General features: G+C 34.5%; 1 protein-coding gene across 1 annotated transcript; it reads left to right on the top strand.

Moving 5' to 3' along the window:
• Positions 1–1,010: 1,010 nt before the first annotated feature.
• On the top strand, positions 1,011–3,422 carry LOC308635319 (disintegrin and metalloproteinase domain-containing protein 29-like; the record flags this gene model as incomplete). Its single annotated transcript, XM_081269669.1, has 1 exon — positions 1,011–3,422. The coding sequence occupies one exon, from the start codon at positions 1,011–1,013 to the stop codon at positions 3,420–3,422; it is 2,412 nt and encodes an 803-aa protein (XP_081125795.1).
• Between the last annotated feature and the right edge of the window lie 15,637 nt (positions 3,423–19,059).

Below are 19,059 nucleotides of genomic sequence, written 5' to 3'. Positions count from 1 at the left end.
AGGTCTTTTTGTTGTTGTTGTTTTCCATTGACTTGTTTCCACTTTATTATGTTGTATTTAGAGAGAAGAATAAAGGAAAACTGAGAATATACCACTTTGTTCCAGAACACAAATTGATCACATATGTTGAGTAACTTCTTTAAAAATGTAATCAAGTATAAATACTTTTTGAATAATACTTTTGTCATTCCAAGGAATAATCACTATCAAGGTGACCATTATTTATTATTTACATAAGTAAGCCAGGCATTATGTGATGTTGGTATTCATGAAAGAAACAAATAATGTTGTTGAGTATCTTCCAGTAGGACAAAGCTAATGAGAAGAGAAAATTGGGGAAGAAAATTAAATAAATATTGAGCCATAGGGAGGTAAATGGTAGCTAATACATAGGAAATGTAAAATATAACATAAGAGTGATTTTTAAAAATTTCTTAGGTAATGGTATCAAGTAATTTATCATTTAAAATTGAAAAGACATTAGTACTTATGTCAATGTAATGTGTGTAGATTGGAACTGTTTAAGCAGTTCAAGATCTACTATTAGATTAACCTTAAGAATTTTTGTTATATTTATTATGAAAATGTTTGCAAATGTTCATATATTTAGAAAATAATATAATTAATCCATTTTTATCCATCATTCACATCCAGTGATTATTAATCAAGGCCAGTTTTCATTCTCTTTACACCCTCTGGCTCCCTCTTCTTTAACAATATTTATCAGCAAATTCCAGGCAGTTTCTTGTGTCAGTCCTTGATTAAAGCACAAACCACTTTTATCTTACCCTTTCTCTTTCTTCTCACTATGCCCTCTCATATGTACTTCCATCCACATATTGCTTTTTATCTTACTTGCAGGGATACAGAGAGAGAGCTCTGATGATTCAGCTCTGCCAGAGGACAGATCCTAAATGATTAGCCCTGGTACACAGAAGAATTAGCCACGCAAGCTATGACTCCTAGATCTGACTTCTTCAAACAAATTTTGTTGTAGGTGTGGCTTCATAATGAATATGATTGATGCTCTGTTTTACACTAGGGTGTTATTCCTGCTTGACTGGTTTGGAGTATCTTGGTCCTTTTCTAGGCTCACCCAGGCTGAGCACCCCCAATACCACAGCCCCCCAGATGTGGTGATTCCTTTGAAGGTAACTGACACTACTGGAAAAATGAGACCTCCAGGTTGGGTGTCTTATAGCATGAATTTTGGGGGCCAGAGACACATTGTTCACATCAAGGCCAAGAAGCTTTTGTTGTACAAACACCTACCAGTGTTTACCTACACAGACCAAGGTGCTCTGCTTGAGGACCATCCTTTTATCCAGAATGGCTGCTATTATCACGGTTATGTGGAGGGGGACCCAGAATCCATGGTTGCCCTCAGTAATTGTTTTGGGGGCTTTCGAGGAATGTTAGAGATAAACAACATTGCTTATGAAATCATGCCCATGATGTTTTCTACCACATTTGAACATCTGGTTTATAAGATGGACAATGAGGAGACAGAATCCCTAACACGAAGATCGGGCTTTATGAAAGATAAAATAACATGCCAAATAGAATTTCAAGAGGTTAATAATTTCACTCTGAAGCAAAGTTCCTATGAAGGCTGGTGGACCCATTATAGGATTATTGAAATTGTAGTGGTGATTGACAATTATCTATACGTTCACTATACAGGGAATGTTTCAAAAATTATGATGGATCTGTTTATTGTGTCAAATATAGTGGATTCCATTTATAGTGTTCTGGATATAAAGGTGTTAATGTTTGGTTTGGAGTTGTGGACTAATAAAAATCCCATTGTAGTAGATGATGTAAGAAAATCTCTGGATCTGTATTGCAAGTGGAAAACTGAAAATATTCTTCCCCGGTTAAAGCATGATACCACACATCTTTTTATATACAGGCATTTAAGAGGATTAAGTGGCCTTGGCTCAACTAAGGGAATGTGTAATCCACTTCGTAGCTGTGCAATTGTTACTTTTATAAACAGAACCTTGACCCTGTCTGCAATTGCCGTGGCTCATCATTTAGGTCATAATTTGGGGATGCCCCATGATGACCCTAGTACATGTAAGTGCTTACCACGTAAATGTATAATGCATGAGGATAACCCACCAACACCCAAATTTAGCAATTGCAGTTATAGTTTTTTTTGGTTGTTTACCCTAGAAAGGGCACAATGTTTGTTTGAGCATCTGTATACAAAGGATATCTTCTTCAAAAAACGCTGTGGGAATGGTATTGTTGAAGATCAAGAAGAATGTGACTGTGGACCTTTACGACATTGTGCAAAAGATCCCTGCTGTATGCCAAATTGCACTCTGAGTTATGGGTCAACTTGTGCCTTTGGGCTTTGTTGTAAAAACTGCCAGTACTTACCATCAGGAGAAGTGTGTAGAAAAGAGGCTAATATATGTGACCTTCCAGAGTGGTGCAATGGAACTTCCCATAAGTGCCCAGATGATGTATTTGTGGAAAACGGAATTCCCTGTAATACCTCAGCCTACTGCTATGAAAGAGAATGTAATGACCGCACTGCACGATGCAGGCAGATTTTTGGCCGAGAGGCAAAAAGTGCAGATGAGATTTGCTACACACGAGTAAACACACAAGGTTCTCGTTTTGGCCACTGTGGTCTCAGAGGCTCTACATATGTAAAATGTAATGTCTCAGATGTCTTGTGTGGGAGAATTCAGTGTGATGGTGTGAAAGAAGTTCCCTCACTGGATCAGCATACTACTGTGCATTGGGCTCACTACAATGATGTAAACTGCTGGGGTACTGATTACCATCATGGAATGAAGATTCCTGATATTGGTGATGTGAAAGATGGCACAGAGTGTGGTCATGACCATCTCTGCATCCATAGACAATGTGTCCATATATCCATCTTGGACAGTAATTGCTCACCCTCATTCTGTAACATGAGGGGCATCTGCAACAATAAACATCACTGCCATTGCAACTATCTGTGGGACCCTCCCAACTGCGAGATACAAGGCCATGGAGGTAGTGTTGACAGTGGCCCACCTCCTAGAAGAAAGAGGACAACCAGATTTTGTTTCCTGTGCCTAATATTATTTATTATTTTGTGCATTTTAATACTTTGTTGTATTTGGCTTTGTTTAAAGGGAAGAAAGAAAGAAGAGCAAGGAGTTGATCAACAACCTATGGTAGTAGGGAAAGGATTACAGAGCCAACCTCCCTCAATGGTTTCCCAGCGACCACAATCAATTCCAAGAGCCCCATCTGGAATTTCAAGAACCCCATCTACAATTCCAAGAGTCCCATCCAGACCAGGTTCAAGAGTCCCATCCAGACCAGGTTCAAGAGTCCCATCCAGACCAGGTTCAAGAGTCCCATCCAGACCAGTTTCAAGAGCCCCATCCAAACTAACTTCTATTAAAAGATAATTCCTGATATGTTTCTACTTTATTCACTGTTTTAAATAACTTAAAGATTTGTTCTTGAATTTTGCTTCTTTATTGGCACATGGGTGAAGTACTATTTTTAAGTTATTGCTCCTCAACTCCAAAACTCATATCTATTTTACTCTTCTTTTTCTTCTTCTTTTTTTTTTTTTTTTGAGTACTAAGGATTGAACTCAGGGGCACTCGACAACTTAGCCACATCCCCAGCCCTGTTTTGTATTTTATTTAGAGACAGGGGTCTCACTGAGTTGCTTAGCACCTTGCTTTTGCTGAGGCTAGCTTTGAACTCATGATCCTTCTGCCTCAGCCTCCTGAGCCTCTGGGATTACAGGCAAGTGCCACTACACTTGGCCCCATATTTCTATTTTACTAGTCCTCTTCTGATAGGGTCCTGCAATATGAGAATGAACAGTAACCTAGAAATCTGGTTCATTTTGTCCTGTTTATGTCAGTATTTCCTGAATAACAAATTTTGTATTCACAGTGATAATTGGTTTTAATCCCCCATGCACTCTGTTTCCTCTCTTCCTTGTACTCCCTTCGATCCTCCCCTCCTCTTCCTCCTCTTTCTTTGTCTTCTCCTTCTCCTTCTTTGCATACCAATCTCATTGTCAGCTTCAGAGATAGCAGCATGGCTGTCTCAAGTGCTACCCTAAGAGTTCTAGATCCTAGCTGTTCGAGCTCTTTACCAATATCCTAAATTTCCCATCTCCAGATTAGCAATACCATTAGAGTTCAGAGTTACAAATCCCTGTGCCAGTTCTACAGGTTGGAAGGTTCAAGAAACCCCAGCCTCTTCCATTTGCTCCTCAACTGCATGAATGAAATCACCCTCTTGCAATTAATTAATAGCACAGTGTTTCTCTTACCTTGTTCTATTTTTCAACTGTTGTTTACTCAATTCCTTGTATTTAACACTTCTCTCAAAAATCACTGTTCTGGTTTCTCTTCTTCTGACTGAACCCTGACTATTACTATGTTGGCATAATGGAAAAAGCAGGAATGAGGGGGGTATCACAACTTATTTATTTATTTATTTTCCACTGCTTTTTACCATCTTTGAAAAATTACTTAGTTTACTTCAAAATAATGTGTGATGAAGAAAACAATTCTCTTTATTTCAAGATTCTTTTGGTTATTAAGTGAGATAAAGAAGATATTTATAATTTTAGGTAAAATGCAGGAAGTCTGAGAAGCCACGTGACTTTAGGAAAAAAAAACTACATAATATCAAATACAGTTTTAAAAAAATTACATTAAATGCTTCAAAGAGATGTGGAAGAAATTAGTAGAATACCTCAAAATTACAGAGAATAGAAAATCATTCTTAATTTTTAGAACTTCTTTTTACCTGGAATGCTAGCTGGGTTTAAATATAAATTAAGAATCAATCTTAACCAACTCATGAAACTCCCTGAGTGCCTATTCAAGATAAGATTGATAAATTAGAAAGTTAGGGGCATCGAATTCAAAGTCAATTTTCCTATGTCATATTTACTGAGTTTAAATCCTCTGTGAGATGTGGGGTGAAGTTTATAAAGGTAGAAACTGAAAGGAGAGTGACCACGACACTCGGAGCAACCAATAGATCTTTTATTGCAGCAGTGTCTGATCCACTGGAGGAAAAAGAGGAGGTCGGGGGAGAGCAGAGCAAGGGGGGATAGGGGAGAGTTTTTATAGTCAAAATCTAATGGGGTCTTTGAGTCTGCAAGCTGCCTTGTTGGCATACAGTGATTGGATCATACAGTAGTTGCTAACGGTGTCATCTTCTGCCTTCACACAGACTGTGCGGGGGCTAGATGTGGGTTTCCATTATACCAGATGGGTGGGGGTTGAGTGTTCAAGCCTTGAGGCAAACAAGTGATAAGGAACTAGACAGGTAGGGTCAAGTGTCCAGGCTACCCTGCAGGTAACATTTGTTCAGCCTGCTCCACAACTAACAGAAACATCTATATTTCTATTGTATTTAGGAAGCAAAGACCTGGTGGAAGGGGCTTGTCTAAAGCACATGTACTGCTTCCCATTTAAAATATTTACTTGGTTTGAAAGAGCTTGGTAAACAGGCTAGCAAGCAGATATTTGAGTCTCTGAGCATTGGAACTCAATCACTCACTGCTCTTCATAGCCATAAAAATATAGTCATTTGGAATCTCAATAGTAATGTCATAGAAGCTTATTAGTCACTTGGCCTGTTTTCCAAAGAGAACATGAAAACTGCTCAAGTAGTACTTCTGTTGTTGTATTATATATACTTTGTAACATTGTTAAAACTTCCCATCCAAAAAATTATGGTCAGTGATAAAGAGAATTAATATAACAAATATTGTGAAACAGAAGTTCAAATCTATCCAAGAGATAATCTAGAGAGTGGAAAAGATGATAGATAACAAAATGGTCTTTATAAATATAATGGCTTGCCTAAAATTCTTTCATTTTATAAAAATAATCTTCAAGAATAATCAGGAGAAAACTTCCCTTTGGCAGAAAAATCATTGCCCCAAGGTCAGCATTCAAAGAAATACTAAACCAGGTATGGTGGGATACACCTATAATCCCAGCAGCTCAGGAGGTTGGGGCAGGGGACTCATGATTTCAAAGCCAGCCTCAGCAACTTAGGACCTTAGCAACTAAATGAGATCCTTGTCTCCAAATAAAATTTAAAAAGGGTTGGGGATGTGGCTCAGTGGTTAAGCACCTCTGGGTTCAATCCCTGGTACTAAAACAACAACAACAAACAAATACACACACACACACACACACACACACACACACACACACACACACACATATATATATATATATATATATATATATATATATATATACACATTACATTAAGAAAACTGAATTTCTTACCAGTCCATTATTATGCTAATAAAAGGTATGGACTGCCCAGGGTTATATTTTCTGATTGGTTTCACAAACATTTTATAGTAGTATGTGTGTGTGTGTGTGTGTGTGTGTGTGTGTGTATCAGGCAGGAAAAACTCAATTCTACCAAGAAATATGGACATCCAGGTGGTATGGAAAACACAAGATAGAGTAAATTAAAAAGTAATTTTAAATTTAATTTATATTTTAATTTTATTACCTATGCAAATCAAAATTTATATTTATTGAGCATACCTAATCTGAAATTCCAAAAGCCAAAATGCTCCAAATTCAGATATTTTTTAAAGCACCAAAAATTTCATGCTAGACCTCACTGTCACATGTTGCAGTTAAAACCCAAGTACACCAAGCACAGTTTAGTCAGCATTCCCAAAGGGGCCAAAAACTCTCCCAGCCCTGTCAGGTGTGATGTACCTTTTATTCAGGCAGCCAGATACACTCTATGGCAGAGACAGTCCAGCTGTTGGAGAAACTGGATAGCAGTTTAAGTGTGAAACATTTTAGTATTGGTGTTGAAATGACTACTATATGTGATCCAAAAAAAACCCCAAGGATAATCTCTGTAGTTCTATGCTAAAAGTGATGAAAAGAAATGAAAATAGAAAAATGCAGCATGAAAGTAAAAGCAAAAGCTTTGATCATGTCCTTAAGGAGTGGATTTGTACACACAATAGTGAACACAGGCAAGTTAATGTATTCTGATCATGAAAAATGCAAAGCTCTATCACAATAAGCTAGACATTGTAGGGAAGTATGAAGACTCAACATGACGGTTGCAGAAATTTAAGAAAAGACATGGTATTAAATTTTTAACAATTTATGGTGATAAAGCATCTGTTGATCACAAAGCAGTGGATAAATTCATTGATGAATTTGCCAAGGTCATTGCTGATGAAAATTTTATGCCAGAATAAGTCTATAGTGCTCATGAAACATCACTGCTGTGGCATTATTAGCCTCAAAAGACACTGACTACAACTGATGAGGTAGCCCCAACAGGAATTAAGAATGCCTAAGACAGTATAATTGTGCTGAGATGAGCTAATAAAGTAGGACATTAGGCAAAGTCTGTTTCCACATTGTTTAAGAAAACTGAATTTCTTACCAGTCCATTATTATGCTAATAAAAGGTATGGACTGCCCAGGGATATCTTTTCTGATTGGTTTCACAAACATTTTATAGCAGTAGCTCATGCTTACTGGAGGGAAGGTAGGCTGGATGATAACTTCAAGATTTTGTTATTACTTAAAACTGTTCTACTCATCTCCCAGCTGAATTCTCACCATAGGTAATGTTTTTGCTGTGTACTTTCCCACTTCATTAATTGAGCCATGTGACCAGGCTGATCTTAGATCTATGAATAGTAATTATAAAACACTTTCTTGAACAGCATGTTAGCAGCAGTGAAGATAGGTGTAGAAAGTTTGCAAAATGAGTTTAGCATAAAGAATGCCACAGAACCTGTTGACAGAGCTTGGAACATGGTTACTAAATATAATTCTGAGTACCTGTTATAACATCTCGCCTGTGACTATGGTCAGTGATGATGATGAATAAGGTGGTGACTTTGAAGAATTTTATATGTCAAGAGAGGAAAAAAATATAACCTCCTCATATTTGCAAAATTACCTCGTAATCTATTACTGAGGTGGGAAAAGTGGATATCAAAGAAATTTTAACACTGATAACAAGGCTCCACTTGTTAATTCATTGATCATGAAAAAGACAAATGCTTCTGAATTAAGATGGTTCTGATAATAGCAATACTGAAAGATGACATTCCTAACACTGCAGAAAAAGTGCCTATGGACAATATGGTGAGAATGGGTGATGGATTTATCGAAGGACTAGAGCAGCACACATTCATAACAGAATAAGATATCATGCAGTTTGTAAAATCACAAAGACTTAGACAAAAACCATTTTTAATGACACAGATGACTCTTTAAAAAACTATTCAGCAGAATTTCTCTTTATTTCTAAAAGGCTTACTGATTTCTCAACTGCTCCTGATGTTTCTCTCCTGAATAAGTAAAATAAACATTTCAGTCAACATACCATGGTGGGGTGGGGCTGAAATTGCTAATGTTTGCTGATACTGGTACTTAACAGCTGACACAGGGATTCTGGTAATTCCATTGTGCTTACCCTGAACCCATGATTTTTTTTCACTATTAAGGATATATATCTCTTTCTTTCTCTCTGTCTCTCTCTCTGTCTCTCTCTCTCTCTCCCTCCCTCTCTCTCTCTCAATCTCTCTTAACTATTTTAAGTGCTTAAGTGTAAACAAGAATAAAGAAATACTTATCAGTAGGATATGAATTTACAGGATGATAGTGATTCCAGATGACTACAGATTGTCCACTAGAGTGTACATTTTAAATAATAATAATGTAAATATAGTCAGTCCTTTGTATCCCTGTCTTTCATATCTGTAGATTCAACCCACTGCAAATCAATAATATACAGACTTTTAAAAAACTCATTACTGAGTACAATAACCATTTATATAACATGCACATGTACTAGGTATTATAATTAATAGATGATTTTAAGTTCACAGGAGGATATGCGTAGGCTATATGCATATATCATACGACTTTATTAAGGGACTTTAGCATTTGCAGATTTGGATATTCTCAGGGGTTCTGGAACCTATTGCCTTTGGATACCTATAGACAACTGTATAGGAAACTGATTGAAGGAAAATATGGTAATGAATGATATTTTATGACCACATGCAGAGAAGAAAAAGGGAAAAAATACGGTTATTGAAAGGAAAAATCGGTAAATACAAGACCTACATAAATTATATAATCCAAGAAAAATACTAAGATAGTTTACAATGAAATAAGTATAAGACCCTAGCATTTTGATGATTATAAAAATATAATTTAAAAATAAGGACAGAACATGATGGAGTGTGGACAATTTTATACCCTGAGAATGCTAACCAAGAGAAAGTTGGTATAGTGATGTTAATATCAGATGAGAAAGACTTTATGGGTAAAAGTGTTAATAGAAATGAGAAAGTATTTTTTAATGATACAAGTCATACTCTTCAGGAAGACACACAATCCTAAATGTGTTTTTTATCCACTAACAACAAAATATATATGGTAAATATTTTGAAATAAACTGAGTCATAGATTTTGAACTCACTTCCTCAAAAGTGGTAGAATAAAAGAAAAAAAAAACCCTCAAAACAAAATTATGAACTTGACATAAACCCAAATAGGCTAAATTTGCTTTTGTTCAATTGCATATCGACTATTTACTGAAGTCAACAATAAACTGAGCCAAAAGTCATTTGTTTTACATGAAGAGCATTTTAAGTTATGAATAAAAGATTTTTAGAAAAACTCCAAAATCCTTGAAGATAAAAGATTACATTCCTGATTAATCTTCAGGTCAAGGAAGAATCAAAATGGAAATTAAGGAAACTTTTAAAAATGACATTCAAGTAAATAAAGCATATGGAATTCTCTACAGATAACACACACACACACACACATTTTTCTTTAAAAAAAAAGGCAAAACAAGCGATGATTTATCTTTCCACATCAAAAAATTAAAAAGAACACATTAAATATAAGGTAATCAAAGGGACAACTTTGAGAAAACTATAAGAAAACAATAAAATGAAATGCAAACAAAATAGACATCAACAGACAAAATTTGATTCCTTGAGTTGATTTTAAATATAATACAATCTAAGAATCATGAAAAAGTAGAGAAAGACATTAAAGCAGAAGTTAAAATGGGAAATCAGAACAGAACTTATGAAATAAAAAGTAATATGAATCCTTTTCATCAATAAATTTGACAATTTAGAATTATAAAAAAGTTTATTTCAAATAACTTGTGCCTCATGTTATTCAGATATTCTAAATAACCAGTGCCTCATGCATGCTAGGCAAGCACTATACCACTGAACAATACTCCTAACCCCAAGTATTATTGAAATATTGTCAAAAAAATCCAGTTCAGTAATAAATGATAATGCAACATCATAGTCAAATAGTTTATATTTTTGGTATTTCTAAATATTAGAAAAATAGTCAGTATTATTTACATAAACAAGTGCATGAAAAAATCTGATCTCAATAGATCCCCTTCCCAAATATACAGTTTCATCAGTGAACATATAATTATAAAAAATCTTAGCCTACAAGGAATAAAGGAAATTTAATATAAAGAAAACAAGAAAACATAACTATAGCAAACATATCTAATGGTGAACTATATGACACTTTTAGGGACATCTAAAGAGACGGGGATGAAATCCCCTCAATGATTCTACTGATTATTTTACTAGAAATGCTATATAGAGAACAATATAACAAGAGAAATAAAATATACAATAATCATAACAGAACAAATAAAACTTCTTATTCACAAGTGCCATTATATTATGCCTAGGAAATACAAATATTCTCTACACATAAACTATTACAACTAATAAAGTAATGGAGAAAACTTGCTGATTGTAAGTTCAGTGTTTGACACTGGATTTCTAATTACCTGCAAAAGAGAAAAAATGAAGTTTGTAAATAATATCACATGTAATAGTATCAAACATGTCACCCAGCTTCAAAAAACATTAAAAACAGTGCATAATTTCTGCATCAAGTACTCAAAAAATATTGCTAAGAAAAACAAGGCAGAACTAAATAAGAAATGTACTAAATTTGTTGAATGGAAAACTTAATTTTAGAAAGATGTGAGTTATAGCTAGATTAATCAATAAATATGGTCCAATAAAATATCATGAGATGTTTTCTTATTAAATTTTTGAACATGAAAAGCTAAGTCTAAATCAAGTGTGGAAAATGAGTCTGAAAAAGATTATGTCTAGACCTGCTTGATTGAAATAGATGCAGAAAAAATATTGAGGAGAGAGAGATCTCCCTTTGTTGCTGGCATCCCATATGCATATCTGGCAAGATGTCAGAAATCTATCAGAAAGGTACCTTTATACTATAGATTTCCTCCTAGGTGATTCACAACCATGGAGAGTGGAATATATGAAGTCTTTCCAGATTTAGATTCTGCAACTTAAAAGTGGAGTTTTGGGAGGCTCCTGAGACCCAAATATCCAACAGCCACTGGCATTTTTCTAACAACAGGGAGGGAGTTGTGAACCAAATCTCAAATCTCCCCAACACAGTTCCTAGGATGAGATAGGATCAAACTCTAGCTACTGGAACTTCCAATTTAGAACTCTGCACCAACCCCACTATGGAAATATACAGGTTGGGAATATTCCCCATTCTGTCCCATTCTATACAGAAAGCTGAGAGATACTAACAACCAGATTTGGCTCCAGGCCATAAGAGCTGGCAGTTTAGGGATAAACACAAATACATGAGACAGACTGAACAACTCCCGTCTTTGACCCAAGGGTTACAGAGACCCCCAAAATAAATAGAAACAATAGTCCAATAGTGTAAGCAAAGAACATCCAGCATTGCCAACAGTTTTGACCACCTCAGTGGAATAAACCCTTTTTTTCCTAATTAAGTACTCTTCCAATTCCTTCTCCCTTTCCTCTTTTTTTAATTTTAATTTTATTTTTATTACCTATTTTTATTTTTAATTCCTTTTTTCATTTTTTTAATTTACTTTTCAGTCCACATGATAGTGTGTGTATGTATGGATAAGTGTGTATATGTATGTATACACAAATAGGTAAAAAACCTAAATAACTCCAATGAATAAACATGAAAAAGAACTAAAAAGGCATGCCTCAAAATTAGAAACACAAATGATTAAGAAATTATAAAATATATACAGCATTTCTTGTCCAAATGGTGACTGAATTAGTGTCCTTAAGCTGTCAGAGAGAAAGAGGTGATGCCTCTCTTAGGAACTTTCAGTGCAAAGTGTTGATCAAAGATTGCCCAGTTGCTATGGTGATGCCTTGTTCACTAGGAGGTTCTGTGCCAGCCACAGAGCTATCAGTTCTTGACCTTATGGTTCAGATGCCAGCTTCCTGGGTGTAGAGAATTATGGTTACAAGCTGATAATTATAATTGGGCTGCACAGAAATTTGTCCTTCACCTTGTATAATTTGAAGAAACTTTCTCATAGAAAACCCCTTTGATGTTAAAAACCTATAATATAAACATGCTGAGTGGGCTCTGGGTTGTCCATCCTTCATCAGGGGATAGAGAACACCTCCCCCAACCCCCAGGCCCCAGATTTTTCTCTATTTTTGTGTCTGTTTCTTTTATTCATCCCCTCATAATGCCATCTGGTATCTGAATTAATGGCCACACGGGTGACAGCAATCCCTAGCAATCAGGAAAATGCAAATCAAAACTATGGCTCATCTCACTCCAGTCAGTATGGTAATTATCAAGATTTTATATAATAAAAAATGCTGGTGAGAATGTGGGGAAAAAGGTACACTTACTTATACATTGTTGAGACTGCAAATTAGTATAACCACTCCAGAAAGAAAATGGAGATTCCTCAAAAAAATGGAAGCACATATGAACCAACTATCCCACTTGTTAGTATTTATCCAAATGAACTAAATTCAGCATACTATAGCAATACAACCATTTTTATAATTACAGCAGCACAATTCACAGTAGCCAAACTATGGAAACAGTGCAGGTGTCCATTAGCAAATGAATTTATAAATAAAATGTGGTATATGTACACAATGGAATTTTACTCAGTCATAAAGAAAAATGAAATCATGGCATTTTCTGGTAAATGGATGGAAACAGAGAATATCATGCTAAGTGAAATAACCACACTTACAAAATCAAGGATTGAATGTTGGAGAATCTAGAGCAAAGTAAGGGGAAAAATGTAGGGTTGGGTTTGGATATCACAAAGACAAAGGGATGGCTACTGGAGTGGATGGAGATCAAGGTAGAGGGAAGAAGAATGGGAAAGGGAAGAAAATTCAGAATGAATTTGACAGAATTATGCTATGTGCATGTATGAATATACCACAGTGAATTCCATGTTTATGTATATGTATAAATCACCAATTAAAGATATATAAATGAGTGGAAAGTAGACCATTAGAGAAAAAAAAAGGAATAGGTGAAAAGAGGAAGGGAGAGGAAGGGGATCACTGAGGACTAAAATGGAGTAAATTAAATTCCATGCATGCATGATTATGGGAAAATGAACCAAGCTATTATGTACAACTATAATGCACCAATAAAACCAGAAAACACCATTTGATAAAAATACCAATAATCTTCTCTGCATTTTTTTCATACTTCTGTACTCCCCTTTCCAGAGATGCTTCAATATAATTGAGCCACCTTCAATCTGTGTTCCAGTCCTTAAATTTTTTATGACATTTTGTTCACTTAAAATACCTATTCTTACACCTTAATATCTTTTTTATCCTCAAAATCCATCCTAAAAATCCTTTTCCTCAAGAAATTGCCCAAGTCCCACAACATCTTTCATTGATTTTTCAAAAGCATGTTTTAGAGCACCTGGATTATATCTGTCCTATAATAATGGATGTATTTCATTTTTAAATTTTATAAGTCATTCACATATTACCAGAGGCAAGGGACCACGTTACATTACTATTAATGTATTCTACAGTATCAAATGTAATTCTAAACTTAAAAATGCTGAATGCTTTAAAAATTAAAATTTAGTAAGACTGATCTGGTGAATTACAAAACTATTTATTTATTTTTGCCAATTTGCCAATTTCTTAGGGATTCCTGAAATATTCTTCATTTTATTCCAGGTTTCTTATATCATAATTACCCAGTGTTGTGCCAGCACTTTAATAAACTGCAAGCTAAACCAACACTTTAAAAACCAGTGACTGAAGAAAGCCATACAGTAAATGACAAATGATAAAAAGACATTGCTGAAAAACATGATACTATTCTTAGAAACAAGTAAATTTTAGGCCAGTGTACTAAGCATTAATGGTTTGGTTTTAAAAAATGACCAATACCTGGGTTATGTTCTGTCCTTGCATTTGAGTATCTATTATTATAGCAGAGCTGGGAAAAATTAATTCTCTGAAGCAGACTGGAAAAACTCTTAATATAGCCTAGGAATTATTGTTTCAGTATCTGGACAAGTAAGCCCCAAGCTACATGGCTGTTCAGAATGAATGTGTTAGGGTTAGGGTTACAGTTTAAGAATAGAGATATAAGGTAAGATTCACAATTAAGTAGTAAATAGATATGGTGGCAATTACTAGGCTATGTTAAAAGAAATTAATATAAGAAATGTTGCAAGTTTATATGTCATTCTTTGAATTAAGAATATAAATTTGTTGATTTATAATTTATTATAAGTAAATAATGTTTTATTTTGCATATTTTTCTTTAAGACTTAAGTGTATCTGACTTAAAAAAATATATAAATTTTGGGCTGGGATTGTGGCTCAGTGGCAAAGCGCTCGCTTAGCACATGTGAGGCACTGGGTTTGATTCTCAGCACCACATTAAAAAAACAAATAAATAAAATAAATTTATTGTATCTATCTACAACTAATTTTTTTAAAAAATATAAATTTTAATGTGAGCATTTCAAAAAGTTTATACATACAAAACAATTATGATACAATCACCATAAGTCAGATACTCATTATACCATCACTTCCAAATATTTACATATATTCTTTGTGTGTGTGTGTTAAGTACTCTTAATGTGAGATCTATTCTTGTAACATTTTAAGATGCACAATATTGTATTAAGAACTACAGGTACTATATTATACAGCATATCTCTAGAAATTATTCATTTAATTTTATTCTCATTTGCCCTTTCCCAACCCCTGTTAACTACCATTATATTCTCTGCTTATATGAGTGAAATACTTCACATAAATGAAATCATGCAAAGTTTTTAGAACTTTATCTTATCTGTGGAAGGGGGAAAATCAGATAAATAGCTATTGAAAAATAATAGGTGAGAGGTAATGCTAGGTCAAGGTGGTTTTGGTAGTCATGATGAGCAGTAATTAGATCTGGAGTATATATTGTAGGCAAATAAACTGAATTTTGTGATGGGTTTTTATTTGGAGTCACAGAAATAATTAGAAATGTCTCCTAAATTTTAGAACAGAGCAACTAGGTCCTAGATGGATAGTTGTACCTTTATATGTAAAGGGGGATTAGGAGTCTTAGCAAGGGAACAAAGTAGAGAAACAGTAATTCTGTTTTGGACTTTCCTATTTTATAATTTTAATTGTGATAACATAAAAGTTAACCATTCCAACCATTATTATTGTACATTAGTACAGTTCCGTAGCCTTTAGTATACTTACTTACTGTGCAACAATTACCATTGCTCACCTACAGAACTTTTTCAACATCTCAAACTGAAACTCTGTTCCTTTTAAACAACAGATGCCAATTTCTCCTTGCTACAGGTGATAGTAATCACCTTCTACTTTTCATCTCTCTGAATTTCAGAATTCTAAAAAACCTACTATCAGTGGATTAAGAAATACTTTTGTTTTGTTCTGTTTGGCTTATTTTGCTTAGCATAATGTCTTCAAGTTTAATTCCTGAAAGTGATAGTAGCATGAGTCAGAATTCCTTTCCTTTCAAGTATGATTATTTTCCATTGTATGCATATGACACACTTTGTTTATTAATTCATACTTCCTTGGGCATTTGTTTACACATTGTGAAACATTCTTTTTTGTATCTCTAAATGTCCAAATGATTAGCTTAAGTAATCATCCAAATAATATCTTAAAGATTGAGACATCAAACATGAAAATATAAAATTGAATATCCCAGAAAACTTGATGACATTTCATAGAATGGAAAATAGGGTATCTTTAGGAGTACCCTGGGTACCTCTAACATGAAAAGTCAAACAAGAGGAACATCCTTAAAGGATCAAGGGAGAGCCAGAAATAAAGTTGAGAAATTAGTTGAGTCATCTATTACTGAAGAGTGCTTCAAGATGACAGAACTATGGAGTGTCTCAAATCCTGCTGAAAGATTGAGCGATAAAAATGCTACATCCATTGTGTTGGAATGACAGGACTGAAAACCAATTACAAACAGATGAGATGACAGGTTAGGCAAAGAATTTTAAAGTGCATATTTTTTCCCTTTTCATATTTTATGAGGTTTTAAACACTGGGTTATATTCCTTTTCAGAATTCATTTTTTAAAACAAATAAATAAATAAATGTCAATGTACTCTTACAACATATCCCCACCTGGATTCCTTTCTTTGGATGTGTTTTTCTTTCCAACATCACTATTTGTGCTTAAAATCTATCATCACAGTTTCACCTACCACTTTAGGTTGTAGTTGAGTAGTTTAGAACAAGAAAGAATTAAATTCTCTCATGTCAGTTAAGTTTAATAACTTTTTTTGAATATTGGGGATTGGACACAGGGCCTTTCACACATTAGGCAACCAACCATAACACTAACTACATTTCCAACTCCTCTAAAATTTTATTTTCTTTTGAGACAGGGTATTGCTGAAGTTGTTCAGGCTGGCCTCAAATTTGTGATCCTCCTGCCTCAGCCTCCTGAGTAGCTGGACTATTGGTGTGAGCCACCATGCTCAACAGTTTAATGCAGGTTTTGAAATGACTAACCCACTCTGGGAAACAGCTTCAAGATGTAACTTATAATTACAGTGCTCTATTGGAACCAATTGTATAGCTCAACACACAGTCCATGATCACTGAGCAGTTTTAAAATTTTTTCTCCAAATATAGTGTATTGTATTTTATTTACTGAAATTCACCTTTCACTATTTGCTCCATTCACACTCCTTTTTTTTTTCTTCTATTGAGCTGATATTTCACTATGGGAGAAGCTGAATATTGATTGAAAACTTTTAATGTTCATTGTATACTCTCAGTAACCCCTTATAGGGAGACAAGTGATTATTTTGCAACTAACCATGAAAGATTATAATTCACATATGAATTTCTATTAAAATAAATGTTAAAAATATACAAGATCCTGGGAATACAGGAAGGAGGATAAAGTATTCAGGTTTTTTTCCTTATAAAAATAGTTTTCTCCCATAAAAAATAGTCAATTTATGTTGTATAATTTCAGGTTTTTTATTGGATAATATTATTGTTGTATATAATATTTTTTAAACTAAAGACTACTCTGATATGAGTTTATCACCTTGAAGACATTTATAGGTTAATATTTATACTAAGCTTATACATAGCCTCTAGGTTTTTGTACTTTAACATCGTATAATATGAGTTTTCTTAATTTCCTTAAATACTCCAATAAAATTTATAAAGATTTTATTTTATCTAAATAGCTAGACATTTTATTTCCTGTAGGTAGATAATATTTAAAGAAACTCAAATATTTAGTTTAGGTTTAAATGTTTTTCCCATAAATAAATAGTGTTTGAAGACATAATATATTTAACCCAGTTTAAGCATTATATAATCTATACATGAATCAAATGTCACATTACATTATTAATACACAACTTTTTTGTTTTATGTACCATTTACCATGAAAAAATGCCCTCCACAAAATAATAAAAGAAAAATAAAAAGGAAACTCTAGTTATTTTCAAAAGCAGTTTTTAGTGGCCATAAATTAACATTATGTTGTTCACTTTGATTCCTGAATGATAAGGATATATTAAAAATAGCAAACTGTCCTCATGAAATCAGAACAGTCCACTGTCCAATAAAACATTATGGATATTAATGCACTGAGAATAACTCAAATAATATCATTAAAGTCACAGAATGGAGTCTGAGAAGGTCCTCAGAAGGGAAAAGGGAACCACAGCTCTGCCCTGGTAGGTTCTTGACTTAGGTCAAGGAGAGGAATTTCAAGACACATCAAAAGAAACAAGATCAAAGATTTATTCAAAGAAGCAAAGAGATTTATTAGGGAAAGCAAACAGCAGAGCAAGATATACACTCAAAGGGAGAGGCAGTGTGGGCACTCCAGGGTGAGACATGCTTTGGGGGTCTCAGACTGCTTTAAAAGGGAATTTTGATGATTATGAGATGATGATTATGAGAGGTGTCAGCTTAATGAGCTTGATTCTTTGGATTGTGGAGCATAGAGCAGGTCACTGTGGTCTGGCTTTTCTCAGAATCTTTAGGTTGATACTTCTAGTTAATAAATAGTACCTGAACTGTACCCATATCATAGGTACTTAACAATCTCTCTCTCTATGCTTTTTTTCATAAGTCTAAAAATATATTTGATAAACCAACAAGGAATAGGTACTAATCAACTAAACTTACAGTACTCTGAAACTTATTGAAACTTTAAAAAATTCAGGCTGGAAGAAAACAGGGCTGGGGAGTGAAAGTGAGGAGAAGTCATTTATTTTTAGTCACAGTTCCTCTTTCCTCTCTGTCTCCTTTTACCTATTCTTTCTTCTCTCCTTCCTCAATTAAGTGATTAAAACAATATAAATATATTCTGCAAAAAGTGTTTCCCAAAACACTGAGTTATAAAATCATACTTTTAATTTTAATGCTCATTGCCGCAGTCTGGCTGGGCACAGAATCACGAGCCACTCAAGCAGGAACAAAACTTTATTTTTGAAAATGCCGCCAATACCCCATACACATCCGGGAAGAAGCCGGTCCACCCACGTGGTGTTCTACTGGAACCCCAGAACAACTTCCTGCCCCGGAATTCCCTCCTACTGTACTTCCCCAACCAATGGGAACTCTCCAGGAGTCCAGTAGCAGGCTGAGGTGAACAGCAGGAGTCCAATTTCCATATGAATGTAAAT

This window comes from Spermophilus citellus (genome assembly GCF_964194105.1).
Source record: "Spermophilus citellus genome assembly, chromosome: 16".
NCBI lineage: Eukaryota > Metazoa > Chordata > Mammalia > Rodentia > Sciuridae > Spermophilus > Spermophilus citellus.
Note: the sequence above shows the minus strand (reverse complement) of the source record. Positions and strands in the feature narration are given on the sequence as shown.